General features: G+C 37.9%; 1 protein-coding gene across 2 annotated transcripts in view; it reads right to left on the reverse strand.

The window, feature by feature from the left end:
- Positions 1-1,338: 1,338 nt before the first annotated feature.
- LOC117434576 (tumor protein p53-inducible protein 11-like) overlaps positions 1,339-24,857 on the reverse strand; it is a 60,165-nt gene continuing 36,646 nt past the window's right edge. For both annotated transcript variants that reach the window (XM_034057157.3, XM_034057156.3), the window contains 5 exons: positions 16,620-16,678; positions 16,017-16,065; positions 13,992-14,088; positions 9,018-9,119; positions 1,339-6,532 (listed from right to left, as the gene is read on the reverse strand). In XM_034057157.3, the coding sequence (XP_033913048.1) occupies positions 6,399-6,532; positions 9,018-9,119; positions 13,992-14,088; positions 16,017-16,065; positions 16,620-16,678 (441 nt within the window). In that variant the 3' untranslated portion in view covers positions 1,339-6,398. The remainder of the gene's footprint in view (positions 6,533-9,017; positions 9,120-13,991; positions 14,089-16,016; positions 16,066-16,619; positions 16,679-24,857) is intronic.

The following is a 24,857-nucleotide window of genomic DNA, read 5'->3' on the forward strand; positions in this document are numbered from 1 at the left end:
CTAGAGGACTGCAATGTCCTGAGATCGTGTTGCTTCAGCTCAAGCAGTGAGACTGTCTAGGGGACTGCAGTGTCCTGCGATTGTAATGGTTCAGCTCAAGCAGTGAGACTAGCTAGAGGACTGCAATGTCTTGCAGTTGTGCTGGTTCAGCTCAAGCAGTGAGACTGTCTAGGGGACTGCAGTGTCCTGAGATGGTGATGGTTCAGCTCAAGCAGTGAGACTGGCTAGGGGACTGTAATGTCCTCAGTTCAATACCAATCTCTTTCAACATGTCTTTAAACAACTTTCATTGTTTTGCAGATTATTCTTCATATTTTTTTCTTGTTAAAGGTTTTTAAACCAAGAAAACCATTTCTTTATACACAAAACATATTATATTGATTCAGAAGTAATTTACCAGGAAATTAGCTTGTTTTCACCGGCATGATTGATTGACGATATTTTGGTAAGGGGATTTATTCAATATTTAGTAGATATTATTAGACAGTGATATAAAATGCTGGTCACCTTAAAAGCTATATAAAAGTTATGAAATGCAAACGTACAATTCTGCTTGTTTTACCGGGAATTCTGCATGTTTTACCAACGGAATCACATGTTGGTATTCTTTAAAGAAATGGTCCGCCCTTGGAGGACACATGATATGCCCAGCTGCAACAATTAAAGTGAGCTAATTAGAAGAAAGGCGTTTAAATTAGTTTGCAGTGTGTGAGAGAGGACGGTGGTTGTCTGATAGGTCTCGAGGCTGACCTACAGACAGGAGACAGAAAGAGACCTAGAGGGTTCACCAGAAAATGTTAGTCTTCTGCAGTGAGTGCCTACTTTTGTTTTATGTTTACTAGCTTGTGGACATTGCTTAGGTAGCCGTACACCACTGAAACAAGTTTAAATTGAAAAAATAACTTCAAAGCATGTGAGAAATGAAGCCATGTGTTGTAACCTTTAATGGTGTGTTTTAGGCTTCCCAGCAGTCTCTGAATATTACTGTTTGTGAAAAAAAACAAAAAAACACAACTCCAGGTTATATAATAAAAGGGCTGAAAGAGTCCCTGGAAAACTCAGCTTGTGTTAGAGTCCACATGAGGAAACCATGGTGGTTTATGCTGGTTACCAATTACCTGCAGCTTCATAAAAGTAGTGAAACTAGAGGGCTTGGGTACAAGAAAATGGGGCTTAAAGTGGTGTGGCGTGAACTGCATTCCTGCCATGGGAAGGAAGGAGGGAGATTCCTGGATGAAAACACATTCAGTTGTTTAAACAAATAAATATACCCAAAGTACTCAATTGCTTTTTCATATGAGAGGGAGAGAGACAGAGAGAGTGAGAGGGAGATACAAAAACAAGAAAAAAACACAATTTATTTAACTTTTTCTTTACAAACACAATATTCCATCTGTAGTTTCCAAAGGTATTTCAAAGCTAACAAAAAACAAAATGCATATTTAGAACAACCATTCACCTTTCCTGTAAAGCATCTGAATGTTACAGGTTGTTGCATTTAAAAAGAATAATATTAATAAAGTCAACACAAAATATTTGAATTTCAACACTTGATCAGCATATGGAATGGATTTTTTTTTAACTTTTTTTTTTTTTTATACTAATTATCCCATTTTATTTCCTCTCAAATCGGCACTGAACTGCAATATATCGTTTCAATTAACATGCACCTCTTGTGTACCACCTTAGAAAGAAAATTATAGTATGCAATATAGAATACATGTTGTGCAAAACACACAGAAATGCAGCTAAAATGTGTGCATTACACTATGAGAATTATGGTAAATGTTGCGGGATTTTTACACTGATGCCAGTGTACTTGTATCTCCTTGTCACCTCCCTGTGGTTCAGACCAACATGTAAAGATCATAAATAAATACATATTATGTACAAATCTTACCAAGTGTATCCTAGCAACATGCTGATCTACCATACTAGCACTAAAAGAAGCGCACTCTCACACTCTGAAGGGTTTAATGCAAACCGGCAACAGGAGATTTCAAACTGGGTTCTAATTTGATGCATCGATTTATCAATATGTAATCGAAGCTCGGGACATTTAGGAACAAATGATCAATGATCGATGCATCGATTAATTGTTGCACCCCTAGTACAAATTTTGGACTACTTTACCTAATGTAACATTAGGTAGCTCAAGATTAGTGCTAATCAGGGTCTGTGAAACCAACCAAAAATGTTTAGTAGTTTATAAAAAAAAAACTCTACGCATCAAGAAACTTAATAAGTTCAATGTTTCGACTAGGAGTTGAAATGAGTTTTGATTCATACAGTTCACCCCCAATTGATGAAATATGAAGGGTCTTCTAATGGTCTTGCATGTATGCAACTGTAGCCCTGCAGTGGTGTGAATGGTGCTAGTAACAGCAGGCCATATAGGCAAGGAAAATGTAAGAAAAATGACCTTTGTTTAGGTAAAGAAAATATATAAAAAAGGGAACAACAAAGATGAGAAAAGGGTAAGCAGGTAGATTTGGTGATACTTTAAGTAGGAAATATATTCTGGTATAGCAGAGGTATTTTGGTTAATTCTGTTATTAGTTGTGCTACAGATTTGTTGCTACCTTTGTCTGTCTTTCTTGCAGTGCTTTGGTAGCACATAAGACTGATATGCATGCATGCTGTTTGAAATCGTGGTCATGACAATTAAATTGATCCATTTATTGTACTTACTACTTGCTCTTTATGGAAATTACTCTTATAACCAAATATTTTTTGTAAGTTTAACTGCTCTTAGTCATAATCGTTCTCAAACGTATTTACTGTATTGTTTATTTTCTCTCATTTGAGTTTGTTCTTACTATTGATTTTATTGTATTTTATAACTGCTCTTACCTGTAATGTGATATTTTGTAATATGATACTTTGTAACAACTGTAAGTCATCCTGGATAAGGGCGTCTGCTAAGAAATAAATTATTATTATTATTATTATTATTATTATTATTATTATTATTATTATTATTATTAATAATAATAATAATAATAATAATAATAATAATAATAATAATAATAATAATAAGAAGAAGAAGAAGAATAATAAGAATAAACTTGCCTGTTAGTTTATTACAGAATCCCATGGTTGTACTTTTGATGGCTGTGGTAAAGTTAACCTGTGGACGCAGTGTTGTCTATGGCAGATGCTCATTCCAATTCTCTCTCGTGTTTTTTGATGGTCTCTGATTGATACGTACTTGTCATTGGTTGCTTTGCTGGTTTTGAAAGTTGTTTCATCGTTGTCCTGTGCTCTTTTCCATTAGTTCATGGAAAGCATGTCAGTGGTTTTCTGTTTTGCCTGACTTGGGTTTGGAGCTGGATCAAATCCTCATTTTCCTCTCCTCTGCGCTTCTGTCTGTTTTTCGGTGGATTGTAATGGGTTGAGTTGTGGTCTGAGTAGATGGTGTTGACATTTTGGGGTTGGTTTCCATTGAAACCCGACTTGTATTCCTTCAAGCACAGGTCTGAGCTCCTGGATGATGTGGTGACATCTTGCTTCATTCTTCGTGGTATTCCAATCAAAAGGGTTGTGATGTTTTTTTGGCTATCCTCTTTTTCTGATCATGTCTCGTGGATTTGTCTGTGTTCCCATCTACTACACAGATTCTGCATGTGCGTAATGCTGGACTAAAAGGGATCACAGGTAAACATTACCACAGTCATCATGCGTTCCACCATAGGATTCTGTTACGAACTAACATGCAAGTTTGGCTGCCAAACCAACCAACTGTGTTTACATTATTTAATGTAAAAAAAAAAAATGATACAAGAAAGAATGACAAGGAAGCAATAGCACTATTAATAATTACTATTTAGCATAGCCTATTCAGAATTAATAAAATACCACTGTTATACCAGAAAATATGTCCCACTATGGCTACTGTCTTATTTGTGCAAAATCTGCACACGAACATTCAGTCAAACAAGCATTTAGTCAAAGTATTTTTCCACTGTACATATTTTCTGTGTCACAAAAATACTGTGGGTTGGCCAATATGCCCACAGTTTAAGAGCTGTTTATGTTATTTTAATGTTGTAATGTGTTTTCTTTTGTTCATTTTCTTTTGTTCCCTGAAACGGTTTTAATGTCTGTGGTTTCCATGGTGATTGCCTGAAGACTTCATGCTCTTTAAACTCTTTTCTTTTACATTACAAGTACATTTTATTTTTTCAGGTTTAACCCTTGTGTATTCTGACTTCCATGAGGAATGTTATACTTTCAGGGTAAATGTTATAGCAGTAGACTTGCCTCACTTACTGCTGCCCTATACTGAAAAGTGATCAAGTCTGATGAGATTGTGACTCCATCTCGCCTTGTAAACCCTGCAGGGATCCCACTGCAAAAATCACCAACCTGCTTAATACTGGCTGTATTTTATTTCTTGTAAGCGTATTCATCTTGTTCCATTTTAAATCAACACCACAATACAATAATCCCAGTTCTGCACCCTTCGAATTCACTTTGAGAGACAATAAAAAATAAATAAAACGAATGTCAGATGTCCCTTTGGAATTGAACAATTAAAATGTAACACCATAAATATCCTTGTTCTCGGATACCTCACCACTTGTTTTCAACTTTTGTATTATGATTCCAAACTCCAGCTCCACGTCTGCAGTACTGTATGTGTACGCTGCCTGTGCGACCCAGCAAAACTTAAACATACAACTTCTTTCAATGGGACAGTAAAGGAACACTTTGTGGGGTAGAGCCAACACTAACCCCACATTATCTCACAACGACACTGATAATAATTTCTAGTTAAAGCGTTTTGTTTATCTATATGATACAAGCCAACAAAAGTCAGGATTTGTAATCCAAAAGGCAATCATTTTGACATTGCAATGTGTATATTCAGCTACTTGTATTTATTTTTAATACAAAATGGTAATGCGACATGCTTTAAACCAATCAGCAGGAAGTAAACCCTATTGCATTCCCTAAATCGAATCCAAACACCTTTGGTTTGAAGTGGAGGAGGATAGGTATTGACTATCAGGCAGTGATTGAAGTTCTTGCAAAAACACTTAAAGGGTTAACAGATCCTGACGCAGTACAGTGGGTAGAATACTGTAAAGCCATAAATACTTGCAAACAAAATATATGGTGAATCATAAAACCTATTTTGCTCCAGAAATGTTGGCGACCTGTTGCAATATACGAAGTATGTATTGTTAGTGGAATTTTTTTTTTCCCATATGTGAAAAACGCATTATAAAAGGCTCGCAAATATGTATGGCTTTACAGTAAATGGAAATACGCAGTATGCAACGCGGTGCATAATTTTAGAATGCAAACTGTGATAATGTCTTGGTATGTTTCAAATATATACATGACTTTAGCTTCTCTCTTGTTGATAATGACATCCCTTTAATTTAAATATTTCTGAACCCACACGTAGGCATCGACACCAGAGGCACAATATATATGAGTTATATTCCACAAATGAGGAAGACTAAAGTTCTGGAAGGTCATTTGAGCTGAAATTGGCCCCAAACCAGAGCTTGTTTTCTGCCGTGCTGTAACAATATATACCACAGGAAAATGAACACGTCATTTTAAACAGGTTTACACAAAGGAGAAGAAGAATGAATAAAACAGTACTGTATCTTCTACCTTTTAATGTTTGAGAAGCACAGAACTGGCCACTGAAATACTGCAGCACCACCTCAGCTGATATTTTACTTAAACACAGTACATATCCACATACATATGTTGGATATGGTAATCCTATTTTAAATAAATCTACTGTATTTACTGCATAAACAAATTTATATCCTGGTATCATTATGTTCAATCATATATTTGGTAACTTTCGTTTACAATAAGTGGCAGATTTTGAAATATTACATATTAAACTAAAATGCTATTCCTTATTAATCCCAATGGTATAACAAGGCTGCTCAATGTTCATGAAAAAAAATCCACATTTACATTTATTTTATAACCCTTCTTTAAAACTGCCACTTATTGCAAAAGTGAGGAGGTCAGGTGAAGAGGGCAATCCAAAGTCTTTGCACAATATACCTTCCCTTCTTCCAGCAAGCTATTTATAAGATGAACCAGCTACCTCAAGGCCATTATATGCACTCATTTTGGCAGTCATAACAGAGAAATGCAAGGCCTTGACTGTAATAATGAATGAAAGTACTTGAAGTTGCCTGTCAAACATCACTTACCATGCGGTACCGCTTTGATACTAACCTCCACAAATGTTACCAAATATTGTTGGAAATGCCCATGTACTAATGTTGTTGTACCTGTCTATTCCTGGCTTGTATAGACAAAAGTTTGCTGTGTTGAGGATGAAATGGAAAAGGTAAATCTGGGTCTGGTCAGGACAGTCTCCCTTGCTGTGGAGAGCCGGAGCCCCTCTCCTGGGTTCAGATCTTCTTGGGCCTGCGCCCCAGCTGGTAGTAGTAACAAAGACTGATGCCAACGAACGCGACTCGGCTGAAGACCAGGACAAGAGCCTTGTTGGACACTGTGCCGTTCTCAACCAGGGTGATGGCAGTCACTGCAGAGAGAGAGAGGGCAGAAGCTGCTTATAGGATGTGGTAACTAAGGTATTCAAATACATTTTATGACTTCTTTATGAGCAATGGCAACATTATCCAGCTTTGTTTTTCGTGTAGGGGAGTTTATCAGGTGAGATTTCTAGTTGTTATTCTTTATTCCAACAAAATTCTCTCCTGATATGCCAAGTAGGGTTTTGCCGTATACTGGCAATACTACAGCTCTGCGGTACAATATATTAAATCATTGTTAAAAAAATAAACAAATCGCTCTCTTGCCTTGCACCCTAGTTTCATATGGACAATATGCTCCAGATACTCTCAGGGTACACCACTATTTTCTGGCTGTGTACATTCCCAAGATGCCCGTTACTGGATCGCTATGTTTATTGAGCACAGCTCTTGCAAGTGTGTGCCTCTTCTCAAGTACCTTTTAAAGTTCTTTAAAAACTGGTGAAGCGGCTTCACTTGACTCCTAACTTTGACACTACTTAATAAACACGTTTCTCATGATGAGGTACAGAGAATAGCACAATGGTTACTGAATTACATAGACTTTAAAAGTGCTGTTCAGTAGTGAATTTATAACTTTAAACAGCATTAGGAAATTCTACTTTCAACACAATAAACAAAGCTATTTTATTTAACCTTAATATAAGCTATTCAATCTTAAATATTTGCGGTGCTACCTACATGCATGTTACATTGATCTATATTGTGCATACATCGTATATTTCAATAACAAACATTCTGGTGGATTAAACGTATTGCCATTTGTATTGTGAATTGGGAACATTGTTTGTTTCCTGATTCATGCAAAGAAGTGGTAAAAATCAATACAGTATTCAACTGAAATTAATGCGCAAAGCCACAAGAGGGCAGTGTTTACAACTGTAAAATATTTGCTGTCAGGCAGAGAGAACATGTAGTAATGCTGTGTGCATCGTTTAATACATATTTAGGGTTGGCTCTTTCTGCATTTTAGTTAATTACATATGCCTTGGTTTAAACTGTCAAGATATTACTAATGGTATCTTACATGTTAACACTTACAATCATCTATAATTATGAAACACTCAATACAATATGTAGTCATGAAACGCCAGTGTTTTGACGAAGTCTTTCTGAATATCTTCAATGCAGTTTTAAGTTGTATTCTTTTACCACAGGGTTTGGTGTAGTTTCCACCCTCCAGATGGTAATGTGAATTTCTTCTTAGTCTTATAAGTCTTGCGGTGTGAATAGGACAATTATTGCCAAGTACTTTCACATACATACAAAAGGAGAGTGCATGCATAATTTAGTTTGAGAAATTAATACATTGTTAATGACTAGGTTAAGGAGTAAGGTACAATTCAAGTATGGATAATGACACAAAGATAATAGCGAGTAGGAAGAAGTAGAAAGTTGAAAGATAGGTGTATGATCTAACTTTAAAATTAGGAATATTTTCTGGTACTGTGGTTTATATCTGTAATGAGCTGCGTTCTGAATTGTTGCTCCTTTCTTGCATTGTGTAGGGTATAGAACTCAGTTGAAATGCTCAATGACATTCATGTTGTGCATATCCAGCTGACGCTGATTTGCTAGTTTTGCCAATACAGTGGACGGTATACTTATGATACATGTAAAACCAGCTAGTTAGGGGTTTGGCAGTTGAGCTTGCCTGTTGGTTTGTAACTAACTCTGTGGTATTACTTTGAAAGGCTGTGCCTTTGGGCAGGTAGTGTGACCTGCGCAGTGAAATCTGATTCCTCACATGGTTTTGTTGTTTTTACTGCCGGTAGTGTAGCGGTGTTGTGTTTTGTCTTTTGCTTTCTCTTGTTTTGGTGCTGTTCTGTTCTGTGTTACCTGGGTTTGCCATTTGTTCTGAGTTGTGGTTATTTTTTTTTCCTTGCTGTTTTGTAGTCTATTCCTTTTCAATTGCTTATGTAAACGTATTATAGTTTCAAAACTAGTAAATTGGTGGTCACTTGATTTGATCAATAAAAAAGCGATTGTGAACTTTGCGACTCCATGCCAACACCAATCTTGGTACACTTTAATAAACATGATCACTGTTTCAAACAGCCAGGTTAGTTCTAGTGTGTACTCTACCAAAACGCTGTAAGAGAGGAAGAAAAAAGACCAACTGATCACAAAACTGAAATGCAAAAAACACCCTATCAGAAAATATTTCCTAATTGAAGTGTTCTCTAACGCACACTAACACAAAGTTAATGTTTGCTACATTCAAAGCCAACCCACTCATTTCCACATTACAGAGATTACACCAAACCCTGTGGTGTAACAATGTGATCTTCTACTGATTTAAACACCTGAAGTCTTTGAGGAAAGAAACATTTGTTAAAGATTCTGCAAGTAAACCGCTCCAGTAGTATATGCAAAATAACTGCACAAAACAGCAGACCAATAACAAATCTAATATACTGATATGCATACCTATAGGGAGAGGGATGAGAATTGAAATGTACAGTTGATGCTTACCTAAAAATTGTATACCGAAATAGCATGCTTCTGTCAGCAGGGTCCATCGGATTATCACCTTCTCTGTTGTGTAGAGCGCATTCCATATGACTAGGGAGATGCCTGCAGGGAGAGCACATTGACAAGGGTCTTGTTTATCAAGTAAACTGGTACTATGAGCTGCCCATTGAGGGTCTGAACCAGCACATTTTAAACGATTCTTCAGTTTCCACTCCTCTAACACAAGCATGTCTGTGTTACCCTGAGGCAGCCCAGGTTAACCTCAACTTACGAACGCACACAAACCTCCCACAACTTCAAATCATTTATTTGAAGGCAAAACCAGCCTTTTCAAAGCGTTCATGCCAGTTTGTTACTTATTCCTGTTTAATTTGACTAGATCTATCTTTTATCTAGAACTATCATTCAAGTTCTAACCTTGTATTTTCCTACTTTCAAAGAAGATTCAATAAACAGGAGCAAACCTATTTATGCAGTATGATATGAAGAACACTTGTATCCCATCAGACAATGTCGCGAGAGCTAGCGAAAAACTTTTCAATGTTACAGTGCAACGAACAGTGTCATTCAACTATTACCACACATTGACTGGATGAATTGCATTGGTGCTGAGTTTAAATAAAAGGACAGCAATTCCCTCAATTCAGCTGTTTTATTTTGGGTTAAACATACTTCTACGTGGTACTTTTTATTTAAAGCCGAATCCTCCATGAATGTTCGTGGAGTGCTGTGGTTATTTAATTTGAACCTTGTGAGTCTCGTAGCTTATCTGACCACCCACGTACGTGGAAGAGGTGCAGTACAGCTTGAATGTTAATGGATTACCTGGTATTTATCTCATCTTTCTAGAGGTGTGGGCATTATCTGTATCAATTTAACCTGCTAAAGTAAGGCCAAACCTTCAGGATTTAAGTGTGTGTTGTGTGATGTGTCTTTTATGCAGCAGTGTGGATGTGAACCAAGATTCTAGTGCAAACTCTGTACAGCAGTGCTTGCCATTCGTTGTATTTGAAACTTAAATGCAAATGCACCATTGTATTGTTTGAGCTGGGAAAACATCTAAATACAAATCTGTACAATGTCTTGACAGTGAGAACTTTTAACTTAAACACCTTAATTAGCATTCAATCACACAATGCCTTTGGATTCCATATCATTATTTTATAAAGTTAATTGCATGTTTTTAATTCAAAAACAGATCCTGAAAATCAGTCAAACACGTTTTAGCAGAGGTCTCAATTGTCAACATGATAAATTGAAAAGAAATTTAGTAATTCGTTTTTGTATTAGTTTTACTTTTTCACAAATTAATATATACTGGTAGTGAATAAAAAAATGGAAACACTAATGTAAAGTCACTTAATAGGGCTTTGGGCCACTATGGTATCCCGCTCTGTGGAGTTCTCAGCAGATCGTTTTTGATGAAACTGGCTGCTCGCGTCCCAGATTGAAATTCGCAGTCAATTCATCTGCAGTTGCTCGCCTGTTTTGCCTTGCACTTCGAATTAATGCACAGATATCACATTCCTGGAGTATGCGCTTCCGCCCACTGTTGCCCTTTGCTGATGATGTCTTTCCCTCGGAGTTCCATGTCGACATCACCTTAGACACCGTTGCTTTTGAAACATCAGCAAGTTGAGCTGTCTTGGTCACTGAAGCTCCTGCCAAACGCACCCCAACAATCACCCCTCTTGCAACCATGCTAGCCATAATTATAGGCAACCAGGCCTGTCCAGCATTTTTATATTTGACCCCATGTTGGGATGTTATTTGCTTAATTAACGTATGAGCCACACCTGTGTGGAAGCCCTTGATTTCAATATACTTGGTGTCCCTCATTTACCCAGGTGTTTCCATTTTTTTGTTCACTACCTGTATATATATATATATATATATATATATATATATATATATATATATATATATATATATATATATATATATAATTTTATTTGTTTTAAACAGTTTTATTTTAGCACCCTGATCTATTTGAACAATTTTGTTGAATAGGAAAATATGTATTTTATTTCATCCATTAAGGCTGGGTACCAGCTGCTCTTGGAGACATGTCATGTTTGAGTGCTCTATTGGGGTCACAGGGGTTAGTCACATCTTACATTGGGTATGATAACTGTAATATATTTCACAGCAATACTGTGTTGCTCTATAAGCAACATCTTGATTTAAATTGAAACTGTCAAATCTATTTAACTGGTAAAATTCTTGACTGAACATCTTTTGTCCTGATGTCAAGGTGTAGCCTCTCTGAATGAATGCCACCCTGATCCCCTCCGCAAAGCGTACCCTCGCTCGTGTGGCGATCCCCAGGGTTATTGCCACCAAGCATCCAGAGCCTGATGCCAATTCCCCCTTTGCTTGACATTAGGACTGACGCACTTCTGCAGTCCTTTCATCTGCCAGGTGCCACTTGCAGAAAGGATTACTGTAGCATTCTCGAGGTATGCCTGGCCATCGGGTTAGTACTTGATTAAAGAGTGGGATTTCCATCTAAACTCAGCAGGAAATACCAGGAATGAATGGAAAAAGAAGGTATGATATCCAAAATGGTATCCAGATTTGTTTTTCTGTTCAGATCATCTCTAAAACATAGTGGAAATGCACAAAATATGCAGTATTTGCAAATTCTTTAGTGTGTGTGTGTGTATTGGACTTAATGTATTTTACATTGCCATGGTTACTGCCAGGGGGTACTGCTATAATGAATATAATGCTATAATAAATCAGAGTCCAATTTTAACGACCTGGTTTTGCCCCGGACCCGCTACTACAGGACCCAACCGGACCTGCAACCCGCTGCAGCACTGTCTTTGTACCCGCAATCTGACCTGCTTTAATAAGATCTGCGACCTGACCTCACAAGTGTTTGTCCTTTACCTACTGCCTCTCTCACATTCACACTCAGATATCTATACAAGTCTCCACAGATTGAGTTGTTATCATGCACAAAAACATGGCAGATTTTACAAGCAACTAACCCGGTCACATATTCATTATTTCCATTCGCTATGATTTACCTCTCGAACTATTACCCACCACAGACCTTTTTAATATCACCAAGCAGACGCGATAAAAGGATTTTGCGACTTATCAAACAAGCGGCAAAACAAACTCTGCTTTGGTCAGCCGACTCCTTCCTAATCACCTCCTGCTTTGGTGCAGGAAATACCGGTACATTTACCTTCTAATGTGTTATTTGGGAAAGGGTTACAGACGAGTACGCTGAAAGGACACGAAAACGCTTTTGGGAATGACATTTTCTGACCCGCACCTGAACCGCAAACAGTGAAAAAGTTCACAGTCTGACCCGAACTCAACCCGCTTTGCAGGTCACCCGCGGGCACCTGACCCGATGCAGGACTAGCTATTTAACAATAGATTACTGGTATGCACACAAGGACAAACTGCACCCTATTTTTTTTTTCTAATTAGTTCAATAGCTATAACCCCTTTTATGGTCTGCATTGGAATAGGCAGCATGATCATGTAAGACTTGCTGGTTAAGTTGGATAATTCAAATTTAATTTGATCCAGGACTTGCCTGAACCCTCTACCCTTTACATGGGTCTGTTTTGAAAAAAGAAATAATACTGAAATGTGTCTTTGAAAGAACTTTAGATTGTTTAACTAAATACATCTGGGCAATTCCATTTATTCTGGCAGCTGAAAAACTGTTTAAACTGTACAGAACACAAAACCCAACAGTGATCCTATGTCCAGGTTCACTGGGCATCTATTCCATTGTAATCCATACTTTTCTATTAGAAGGTTCTGGAAAGTCCAATCTAACTGCTGTACAGTCATTACATGCACAAATGATTTTTGGTTGCAGTGCGGCAGTTCCATTTACATATCAAAGTGCTGGAGATCAATCGATACCCCTGTGTTTGAAATGGCAGACACATTCTGTATTGACAGTAACAATTTGCATCTCTCCTCTGCATATTTTACAGATATAGTTTGTTCTTTTGAAATACAGGGATAGAAATACGACTCCAACTGTATTGAGGTTTGTGCCAAAACCTGGAATTAAGTTTTTTTTTCCCATCCCTGCAATAGCAAGCTGCAGTGTGAAAAAATACAAGCATTCAATTTAAAGGAATTAAATCACACAACCCAGTTATTGGCATAATCTCAGAAGGGGACTTTATTATATAATTTTGTATATACAGAGGAACCCGTCTTATATCGCCTCGCTTAACATCATACCCCGTTTATTATCACGATTTTTCAAAAACCACTCGCCATGCACCATAGGTTCTTTGAGAAATTACCTCTCTTAATACCAAATTTTTCTTCTTTAACATGGTCTTATATAAATGCACCCAAAGATAACACCAAGTGCAACGCCTAATTGATAGCTCTCACCAGTCGACAATTCATCACTTTTTATCAAACTGTTTTGTTCCAGTTAATGATACATCACGTATTTGTCCTCTAGTAAACTATATGCATGTGTTTAAATGTAAAGAATGACTAAATGTACAGTATTAAAACACTGCTCTTTGATTCACCGTTAGTTTATATCATGACCCGCTTTATAAGACAAAGCATGCTGTCTTATCATCTGTATAATTTTACCGTTTTAATTCTATCTGTACATTTTTACTATTCAATTGCATCCAACGTGTCTGGTGCCTTAAAGGCTAAGAAAGTAGGAATACATTTCTTTAATATGTTGTGTGTAAGGTGCAAAGTGAAGCTGAGTGGCTCTGGCACAGTGGAGCTTTTACAAATCGTTAACAGAGACGGTTTGATTTATATTGAACATTAAAGAACATGTGAATAAAAACATCAAAACAACCGGGAGTTTGTTGAAGACATTGCATGAATACGTACAACACAGCAGGCAGCAGCAGCAATAACGTACAGTAATGTGTTCTGTTGTAAACCGCACAGCCTGTTCAGTAACACCAAATCATTACAGTTGAGTAAGATTGAAAGATGGAAACGTACTGAGAAGTGCCCCTCCATACAGTCTAATGGACATCTTGGTGCCAACGAGCTCCTCATCGAAGATGGTATCATACAGCTGGATAGGGAATGTGAGGGCCTGTGGAGGTATACAAAACACACAGCTTCTGGGAATCTCTCAATCTAGTAGCCCTACAAACCATGTACACTTTATTATTTGCCATACATACAGTCCATTTATATAGAGACCAATAAAGACATAATTTGAATTATCTAAATACTACCACCTTTTAAATGTATACCTGCTCTATTGATGAACTGTTCCCTCTATTTTGTATTGTACTTGGTGATAAGGATGTCAATAAATCATAGTGTAGATTAACTGTTGAGTTCTCAATGACACCAGTATCCTTTATAATTAGTGTCTTTCACATTATCCCACAGCTTAGCCTTTTGTGTCAAAAGTATTTGAGAAATATTACATAATTACAGCATGTGTTCTCAGTGCCTTCTGACAGCATTGCAATTTCCCCCTTAACATTTACTTCTATACTGATGTACAGCATCTGTTTTTTGGCATACATTTACTACAACCATCCCTAGCCATGTTTCCTCCGGCTCATTTAGGAAATGTCTTCTTGTTTCCAGCAGTGATTGATCAGACTGTCTAATCACCCCATTACCAGGATCAAATCTTCCAGGACTAGCTCTAAACGTGACCCTTTGTATATAGCTCTAAGCCATTCCAGCTCCAATAAAGTAAAGGAAATACTATCTGCTATTGCAAGTGGTGTGTGTTGGAGATTCTAATCTAATGAGACATGAGCAGGAGAGTGCTGTTATCAGACCACTGGAAACAAGTAGAATATTATAGCAGAGAGAGAAACAGATCGGGCATGAAGATGTGATTTTCCATGCTTTTAAACTTTAAGATAAATTAGGCGAGATTCCAATTTGTAAAGTAGTTTCCCTGTCTGGTTGTTGGCAGATTGAGTAGTACACAGACATTTCAGAAATTAATAGTCACTGTCCATTAATGTCTGGCACCCTCTTTTGCTTGTGCTTCACAGTCACTTGTTGTGGCATCATGTGGATTTTAACAGCTACATGTTTGTTCTTGAGGGATGATCCACACCTCAATGACTCCAGTCGTTCAGCAGCACTATAGTGCTGGGAGGGTTCCTTCTAAGGATCTTGCCTATCCAGTCCTGGATGTGTTGCATTACATTCATTAGATTCATGTCATTGGATTGGCTAACCCATTGCAATGATCAAACACAGTCCCAATATTCAAAATTGAAATTGAAATTGACTCTTTGCAGATAACAATCTTTGGTCGGGGCAGTGCTTCAAATGCTTTCCTAGACCATCTGCAAAAAAAAAAAAAAACAAACTCCAAGATGTTGTACTGTGAACTTCAGTGAGGGCATTCTCAATACCCCGCTGCATCCACTATTTGTGAACTGGCATAGCTGAGACTCTTCAGACAAAAATAGCATCCCAAAATATTTGGGGTGGCCTCTCCTTTTGAATGCTGGCTTCTGTGAGAAGAGGCTTCCATCGATGTCTCATTCTAAGTGGTAGAGGTGCCCTTTGACTGTCCACATTTCAGTCCCAGCTGCAGCTTCTTGTCTTGGAGATCCCGCTCCACCGATCAGATTATTCGGAGAGACCGGTCTGCATGCACTGGAGGCTACACTTGTTTGTTTTGCTCTCATCTTTTGGGATACATTGTGCCTACTTTGGCAAGATCCTTGTTCTAAGTCCCACCTGTGGAAACTACTGTATGTAAAAGTGCAACCTTTTAAAATGTGTGATCGATTTGGATGTCCAGTGTGATTCTGATCAGACTGTCTAGAGTAGTGGCTATTGATTCTGTGTGTGTGTAATGGATTTAGATTCTGGCAGTGTTCCAGTTCTCGCACTCCATCCGAAGATGGTGCTGTGGAGTAAAGTAAGAATGCCCTCGGAATGTGCAATGTGTATCATCATGCAAATCACAGCCCCTAAACAGAAAAGGGCATGGAAACACTAATGGAAGCAATTTGTTAAATAAAATGTACATACCATTAAAGCCAAGACCGTGAGCATCACTGCGGAAACAACCAGCCAAACCCTGTGATAAAACAACATTTCAAGTTAACCTGGGTGAAAATGGAGGCAGCATTTAATATTTTTGTAAACCAAAGCTGGAAATTGAATTCAGATAAAGTAGGGAAGACAATACTAGCAGACACACACCTTCCATGAGATTTGTATTCCTATCTGACCGCATTCCACATCAATTAACAATTTTAATGCCTGTCTGTTGCACAGCTCCCTATATACTCATTGTAACTGTGTTTTAATTGTCTTTCAAGTGAGATGTTCTAGAATATCCCATCCCCCATAGCCCACAACATCTGATTACATGCAGTATATAACTTGCATTTTTCATTATCATGACTGGGGTTAGTTGCTAGGTAGCTTGTAAATAGGGTACAACATACTTGAATTCCTATTCCGGTGAGCTTCAGCCATTAAAAGGTATTATCATTTTAAAATCCATTTCCTATATATATTACTGTTGGTAACATGCTTTTGGGATGAGTTACTAAACTCCTAAACTGCATGACAAATGCCCTTCAAACATATCGGTAGATCAACACCAAAGCAATAGAAGTCTTGTACCTGAGACCCAAAGGTTCCCGACCTGAAAATTTGATCTCGTTGCCCAGAACCTGACTGATCTGAAAAGAGAAATGAAAAGAAGTCATTATTAGCAGTGATTACCGCAGCATTTAAAAAAAATATTTGTATACTAGATTCTGTACATTTAGTAGTGCTTTTGAAGTAAAATAATCCATGAAAAAAAAAAAAACTTTTGAATCACCCTTACAAAATCCTCCCTTTTATTGGCTATTTGTTGTTGTGCTATGTCAAAATTGCATACACAACTAAACACTAAATACAATGTAACAGTGTACAGTACTGCATTCAAGTCTTGATGCCCAAAAGCTGAAATGTTTGTCATTTTGAAAAAGAAACGTATTTCTCAGTATCTCATTTTGTTGCTAACCGAATAAACAAATCATGTTCTTACAACGCTGTACTGTATTTCGCAAGTAAATTCAATTTGGAGTTCAATTTAATTTGGGAATAAAGAATCTTCCCATTTGTCTATCTATTCACTAGCTACACCAAAAGCACATTCAGTTTGTTGTTTTTCTTGCTGTCTTAAATTTAGTTTCTCGTGAATTTAGTGCTCAGAAAGGGAAGAGACAATGGTACTGGCTACAGTGGTGGCAAGCAGGTACAGAGCTTCTCCTTAAAGCTCTGCATGAGCTCACTTCAGAACTGACCCCAGAACCCCCCTCAAAGGGCACCTCAGCCGCTCAGTAATGGCCAGCTTGTGTGATGGCTTTATTATGTGGGGCAGGTTAAGATCCCTAAACTCACTTGACTCCAGACAACTCCTACAGTGGGTGCCAAATATTAAGGAAGAAAATATGTTAAACTAAGCTATTCTTTTTGAATAATGGTGCTTCGACATTCCACACTGTACTCCTTGTTGACTTCCCCCGTGAAGTGCCACCTCAGCTGAGTGCACCAAACTCTAATCACCTGTGTGACCAAAGATGCATTTAAACCTAGAGCTTGAAGGGAAGGGACAGTGAATTAACAAACTGCACCATTAAACAAAGATGACTTGCATTTTAGCAGTCTGTAAGCATGCAGCGACTGTGCTTGTTCTGTCAAACTCTGACATTATACCCAATGAAACAGAGTATGAGCTAATTCTAGAAATAAGACCTTTTAAAAAAGGAAATACTAAACACTACAGCTGTAATGCTGTTTAATGTATTTATCAAAAGGTCACATTTTGGTTAATCTGGCAACTGCCCGGGCAGGACCAGAGAAAAATGAAAACAGGCTAATGACAGAGAATGAGATTTACTGTTAGACAAACCAGGCAAAGAAGGTTAACGAATGCTGAAGGCTTCCACAATTTACAAGTCAGTCACGTCCAGGAATGGATTATTACAGCCTGGAGTCTGAGAAAATGGATCTGTCAACATGCATTCTCACTGCAAATCAGGCTTTGCACAAAAATCTGTCTGCAGTTGGCAATCTAGGGCTGTAGTAATCACTGTTTATTTTAGAGAGCATAATAAGACTGAACGAAGTTCCTATCGGCAGGTAACCTCATCTTCTAATGACTGCAATGCTCCACACAGCTTACCTGGTGTTTGTGATGGTGCTATTTACTGGGCCCTGGTGCAAGACTGTGAAGTAGACCCCCCCTACCCCCCCCCCCCCCCCAAAAAAAGAAGCAGCACAAAATAAAGAAAAAATACATCTGCAGCAATTTGAAATCGGTCAAATCGTTTTTTTTTTTTTTTTTATTTCCAAACAAAATCTATTCTAATGCTAGTTTAAATGTCTGTGACAGTAATCAATCAAGTAACAGTATATCTAAACTTATTAATGAATCAATTATGTAACAAGATTTAAACAATTTGATTAATAACTCTATTTAGTTAATATTGAAACATATTAATAGCTTCAAATTAGTCACAAAAATGTATTAAACATTGGCATCAATTGGATTTTTTAATTAATGTTATCAAGTACAAAAGTTAGTATGAAACTTTTCTATAAAAAAACAAAACAACATGTCTGCATCTCAAAGCTTGGCCCATAGTACAAATACTTTCAATACAACTAATTTAAGCGAAAACATTCTATGTACACACTGAACAAATTACTATCCCAACAGCATGTCATTTTTTTTTTTTTAAATACTGGATTTTCTTTACCATCTGTTGGTTAGTATCTCATCTGCCAGCAGAGCAATCACATGACCTTAACACTGACCTATTGCCAGAGCGCTTGCTCTGCGTCCCGCCTCCAGATTGACAATCTGTTAGCTCTGATTTGCGAATTTGTGTTTTGATTGACAGTCCGCCAATACTACCTTGCTGCCTGGTGACCCGTAAGTGTGGCTCCACTGACTCCATATTCAATGTGTTCAGCAGCTCATATCACTTCTTCTAAACAGGCTGAATGACTATAGAACCATTAGGGGTGTAGCGAGGTGATACTTATCACGGTATGCAGGTCGTGATGCAGTATGCATCATGATACATGCGATGGCCCCAATGAGCTTGAATGATGCATAATAAGATCAAATGATCATTTTATGATGGGTTTTATTTTAGATTTATTTTTTATTTTTTATTAAATACAGCAATTAAATGAGTTAGCGAGAGTATCTTTGCATGCATACCAACTGCCGGCATAAAACATACTTAATTTTCATTGAGGAACCATTTGGTGAACTACTGTACTACAATGCACTATGTTGTACATTTGGTCTTGTATCACAATACAAACAATATGCACTATAAGATATGTCTATAAGACATGTTGTGTAAAGGAAGTATCAAAATTCAATCGATACACGCTGAATTGTTACACCACTAATAACCATTGTCAACTTATTTAACATGAGGTCTCTATTGGGCCTTGCAGCTTTAATATATTACATAAAACTGTACAGCTTCCCAGACATGACATACATAAATTGGTTATGTGATGGACTTACCAAACCAGCTGTATCTTCAGAGGAGCATTAAAAGCATACAGAATGTATTTTATATTGGGTTGTATATAGCACTATGGTAATGTCAGGTTAGGCAGAGAATCGGTCTAGGAACTCCAAAAAGCCGGAATGTTGATTTTTAACTTTTATGCCTGAATTAAATAGACATTTAAACAGCTACTGCATGGGCCTTTGCCTAACATTAAATGTGTATATTTGTGCCATTGACAGTTGTTTTTACGTTAACCTTGAGGGGATAATGGTTGAAGTTCAACAACAATACTGGTGGTGTTTTTAAATTGCAGACTAGTAAGAAGGTACTTTTTAAATCCCCTTTTTTTATTTTGTAAACATTATAAATGGAAATCTAGAGGTTTTGTAAATTTCAATTCACAGCTTTTTACAAGGTTTTCCAATGTCTTCATTCAGACATTACTAGTGGCTCTCTAACCTTCAGGCATTACAAGCGGCTCTTGATTCCCAGCAGAAAACAAGAAATTTGCTGCCTGGTATGTTGGTAAATTAAAAAGATTAACATTGTGCTTAGAGTCAAAATAAACTTCCTACTGCTTCCCAATTAAGAAACAGGCAAAAGTGCTTGTTGAGTACATTAGCTGCTGTATGTTATTAAAGGCGGTTAGTTAGTCATGCATTTGTGTCAAACGCCAATTAAGGGGTCTTTTGAAGGGAGGATTGGATAGATAATGAACATCTGAGTAGCTTGGCAACACATGACCTTGCTTTTGTCTCAACACTCACATAATCTGCAGAAAAAGATATGTCTGTAACATGCACTACCCTCCAGCAAGTATAGAACTTCGGGTTCTACAATTGTAACTGTCAAGGGCTGCACAATGAATAGTGAGTAGTACCCCACTGCCCCCTCCCCCCCAAAACTTTTAGCTGAACGTAACATTTTCACCATTAAATTCCGTTTTTTAATAGCCATGCGCAAATAATGCCTGAGGGGAGATATTGCGGCTCATGTGAGTAGCAAAAGCTGCCTATAAGTAGTTGCTCTGTGCATTAATCATTCAGACAACTGCTTGCATCATCAATGACGGTTCAGATGAGTGGAGTTCGGTGGTTTCGGATCAGATAACATAGACTCCGCAGTCTGATTGATTACACCTTAATCCATATTTTGTATTATTTATTTATTTATTTTGACACTACAAGAGCTTGTAACTCAGGCATTGTTTTGTATTAACATTTTAATGCTACAGTGCTACTTTGGATGCTACGCTAATTTATTTTTTGTGTTGTGTTTTCACACCAGACACTCCAATGTCTTTCTTACAGAGATTATGTAAAGCCAGTTATTTTAGTGGACCGAAGATTTCATGTGTTTATATATTTTTTAAATGTAACGTCAGAATCTGGTTTTACAATAAAAGATTGTGGGATTTGAGATGTAATATGCACATCTCTGATTTTAATCCTCAATGGTTTGGAGCAGTGTAGTTGACAACTTGGCTAAACCAGTTTTAAACCTTCTTTAGAAATTAAGTCTTTCGCTGATTTGATTGCATGAGTTAACTATTGTTAATCATTAAGTTGGAAAATAACATGATGCAGGTACTGTATCGTATGTATCTTTGGACCCTAAACAAATACTGCAGCCAAGGCCTTGGTTATAAATGGCAGCTGAGTGACAAGAGTGTGTTTCTGGAGTAGGAAATGGTGATTTGTAAGTTTGACAGAACAGCATGAGGATACTGATATTTGCTATCAGTGAACTGTACTTTAGGCTGGTGGTAAAGAGAGTGGGCTATATCTGTATATACGGGACACGTTTCAATTAGTTGGGTGATATTGACAATATCTGTATGTGTACTATACTTTTCCATTAAAAAGGTTTCTTCACTAATTCACTACCCTTTTTCAACTTTATTTATTTATTTATTTATTTTAAGATGTCAGTTGGAACAATGACAAGGTGCAGTGTATATGGAAAAACCTGTAAAATGTTAATACAAAAAGGTACTGCAAACTTGAGCCAGTGGTTCAGAAGATATTAGTTTAGGATATTGTGTGTACTGTATTATTCTAAAGTCAATTAAACAAATTGCTAGAAACATGTAAGAGGGTAACTAGTCACTTACTGAATTTACAGTGGGGAATGTAAGGACCTTAAGTATGAGTGAGAGTTTTTATTCTAAAAATTGAGGGATTTGGTAAATGGAGAATTTCAGTACAACTAATACTGTACATGCAAAACCAGCACACACACATTCAACCTAATGGGACCACAAATCCTTAACACTATCGTTTGTGGATGCAGACCACATCTCCCAATTATATACTTATGTGAATCAAAACTGACTTCAGCTTTGAGAAAGACTTCTAGTTTAAACATTTTGTCACTGAATTTGGTATTTCAAAATGCCCCTGTAAACTAAAATAAATTCTGTCAAGCGCAGTTATCTTTTCTATCCAGTGTCATTTTGCTGACATTGAAACACACACAGCTGCAGGGAGGAAGGAAAGGGCAGTCCATGTCCAGGAATAACAGGAGTTTGAATGTCAAGGACGTGCAGAGGAAAACAAACAGGTAGTAACAGAGCAGGACCAGAGCGGGGCGGCTAAGCAGGCTTCCGACCGTCTTTATTTACAGGAACTGATTCATTACCCTGACCTCTCATCAAGCAGTAACTGGATTCCACCCAACATGGAGGGCTGCAGCACCTCAGCTGAATGTACATACTCAGCAATTCATAAGAGATGCAGAACCCATGGCAGTGGTTAATTCAAGGGGGAATCCTTGGAGGCAGCAGTGTGGAGTAGTGGTCAGGGCTCTGGACTCTTGACCGGAGGATCATGGGTTCAATCCCCGGTGGGGACACTGCTGCTGTACCCTTGAGCAAGGTACTTTACCTAGATTGCTCCAGTAAAAACCCAACTGTATAAATGGGTAATTGTATGTAAAAATAATGTGATATCTTGTAAGTCGCCCTGGATAAGGGCGTCTGCTAAGAAATAAATTATTATTATTATTATTATTATTATTATTATTATTATTATTATCCTTGACGTTATCACTTAAAAGGTCCACAGCCTCTTGCAGCATAGAAATATATTATTTTTGATGTCTAGTGACAGTTCTGGACAGCTGCAGGATATCAGAGCTGGAAAACAATGCTGTGTTCCTTCAGTGCTTGTTTACTGGAATGTGGAGTAATGGAGAGATTAGAACCGTGGTTATCCTTTTTAGTGCTGAAGTAGAGAGGCCTCCTTATTTTATTGTGTTTCCCAATGTACCAAGGTGTTGTCATTTAAATATAATGTTGAAGAGGCTCACATAGTAAAAGCACCACCACTTCCAGTGCAGAGTAAGTCATGATAGCATGGTGCTAATCGCATTGCCAATTTTGGCTGGGGGTCCACAGGGAGCACTGCATTTGCCTTTACAAACCCGCGGGTTCAGGGGTAAAATGGTTAATCTCACTGTGCTTCTGTGACTACTGTGTGTCAGACTCCTGATTTTAATCCAGATGAAATTATCCCAGGCTGGGCCTTGCCTCCCGGGTTCAGTAATTTAGGTTGTGCGGATGAACAGGCAGTTGGCTATCTTCAGTCCTCCTGATTTTTTGTAAGTCATTTGATTTTCTTGGAAGTTGTAATCTTGTGAGATGTTGCAGCAAATCAAGTCAAATGGATGGAGAAGGGAAATGCAAGGCCAGCTCTAGGGGATATATTTTCAGCGAACATCTTTTTATATATGTAATATATATTTAAGCGCTTGTCTGAGAAGTCTTACAAGCTTTTACACATTTTTAGTATTCAGTTCACCAAAGCTTTTAGATTATATATAATGTTATGTGGTTGTAAAATGCTTAAACAAAAATGTAAGAAACAAAGTAATGCAATTTGTACTGCAGCACAGTAGATCTACCTTGCTTATTTGCAGTATAAAAGTAACACCTACATCAAAGCTGTATGAGTCACTGATTCCCTTGACAGGCTCTAATAAAGACATTTCAACAGTAATGAACAAAATGAGGGAGTTCGAAAGATGTGCTTTTTTCTTATCGATTTTGTTTTTGGCTGCTTTGAAAAGTTTGAGGACATGAAACCAAATGGCTGAGGGGGAGGCACCAACCAACCCCAGGACTGAGGAGGAGGCACCAACCTACCACAGGACCGAGGTAGGACCCCGCCAGCTAACCAACCAACCAACGAACCACAGGCCGAGAGAGGCGGGACCCAGTCAGCCAACAAACCACAGGCTGAGAGGGGCGGGACCCCACCAGCCAACCAGTAATGAAGCAGACAAGCATGCACCCAGCAACAAACCAGAGTGACCATCATTGAGGGGGAGGCACCAACCAACAAACCACAGGACTGAGAGGCGGGACCTATCCAACCAGACGGGCATGCACCCAGCAACAAACCATAGTGGCCATCATTGGTACTTCTCAGGCAGGCACCAAGCAACCAATGAAAAATGGAGAGCAGGGAGTACATGCAAAGATTATTTTGTCATTATGATTCACCAATCTCATGAGTCATTGCAGCTACAGGGTAATCAAGTAGACATAGGATCTATGCAATTTAAGACTTCACAATTTGCCCGACTCGTGTTCTGTAGATGTCTAAAGATTACTTAAAATATAAACAATTCAATAATTTTCTAGAAAACAAGCTGAAAGCTTGGAAGATGTCACGTAGGTTGACATAGCAAGTTTTGCTGAGCTTTTTGGCAAATTACTTTCTGTGACTACTTTTAAAGTGTGGTGGGCTTCAAAGCATTTGCAAATGTACATGAAAAAGTTAGGAGTTAGGGCAAGGGTTATCTGATTTTTATTTTATTTTTCAATAGGATATATAGTAGGCCATTATTGAATGCATGGGGTGTACTTAACTACACCACACTTCCCCTAGTCCCTGAGCTCCACTGCTGCTCCACACTGCCTCACAGAGTGTTTCATAATTAGTTTTGGAGTAAAGCAAACCTCACACCCTTCGTGTGGGTGTCAAAGCTCTATGACTTATTCATTGTCAAGTAAAAAATAAAATGATCATCATATTAGCATTTTGTGCACAGACTCAGAGCTGAACGGGTGGAAAGCCATTGCCTTCAGGAGAATCACACATCCATTCTGCTTCACTAACTTCTCTATTAATTAGAAGGTGCCAGGTTTCAGGGGCCTATTGTCGCACACTTGTAACCTAGCAACAGGGGAGTTATTTACAACTCCCTAACTGGAGCAAAACTCACTATGGTGCGTTATGAGCGAACCTAGGACTGAGGACTGATTTGAACCCCTGGCTGCAAAGTGAGTTCTTTTTCCTTATTTGAGACAGCCCAAGAGATGCGTAGA

The sequence above is a fragment of the Acipenser ruthenus genome, chromosome 28 (genome assembly GCF_902713425.1).
Source record: "Acipenser ruthenus chromosome 28, fAciRut3.2 maternal haplotype, whole genome shotgun sequence".
NCBI classification, from domain to species: domain Eukaryota; kingdom Metazoa; phylum Chordata; class Actinopteri; order Acipenseriformes; family Acipenseridae; genus Acipenser; species Acipenser ruthenus.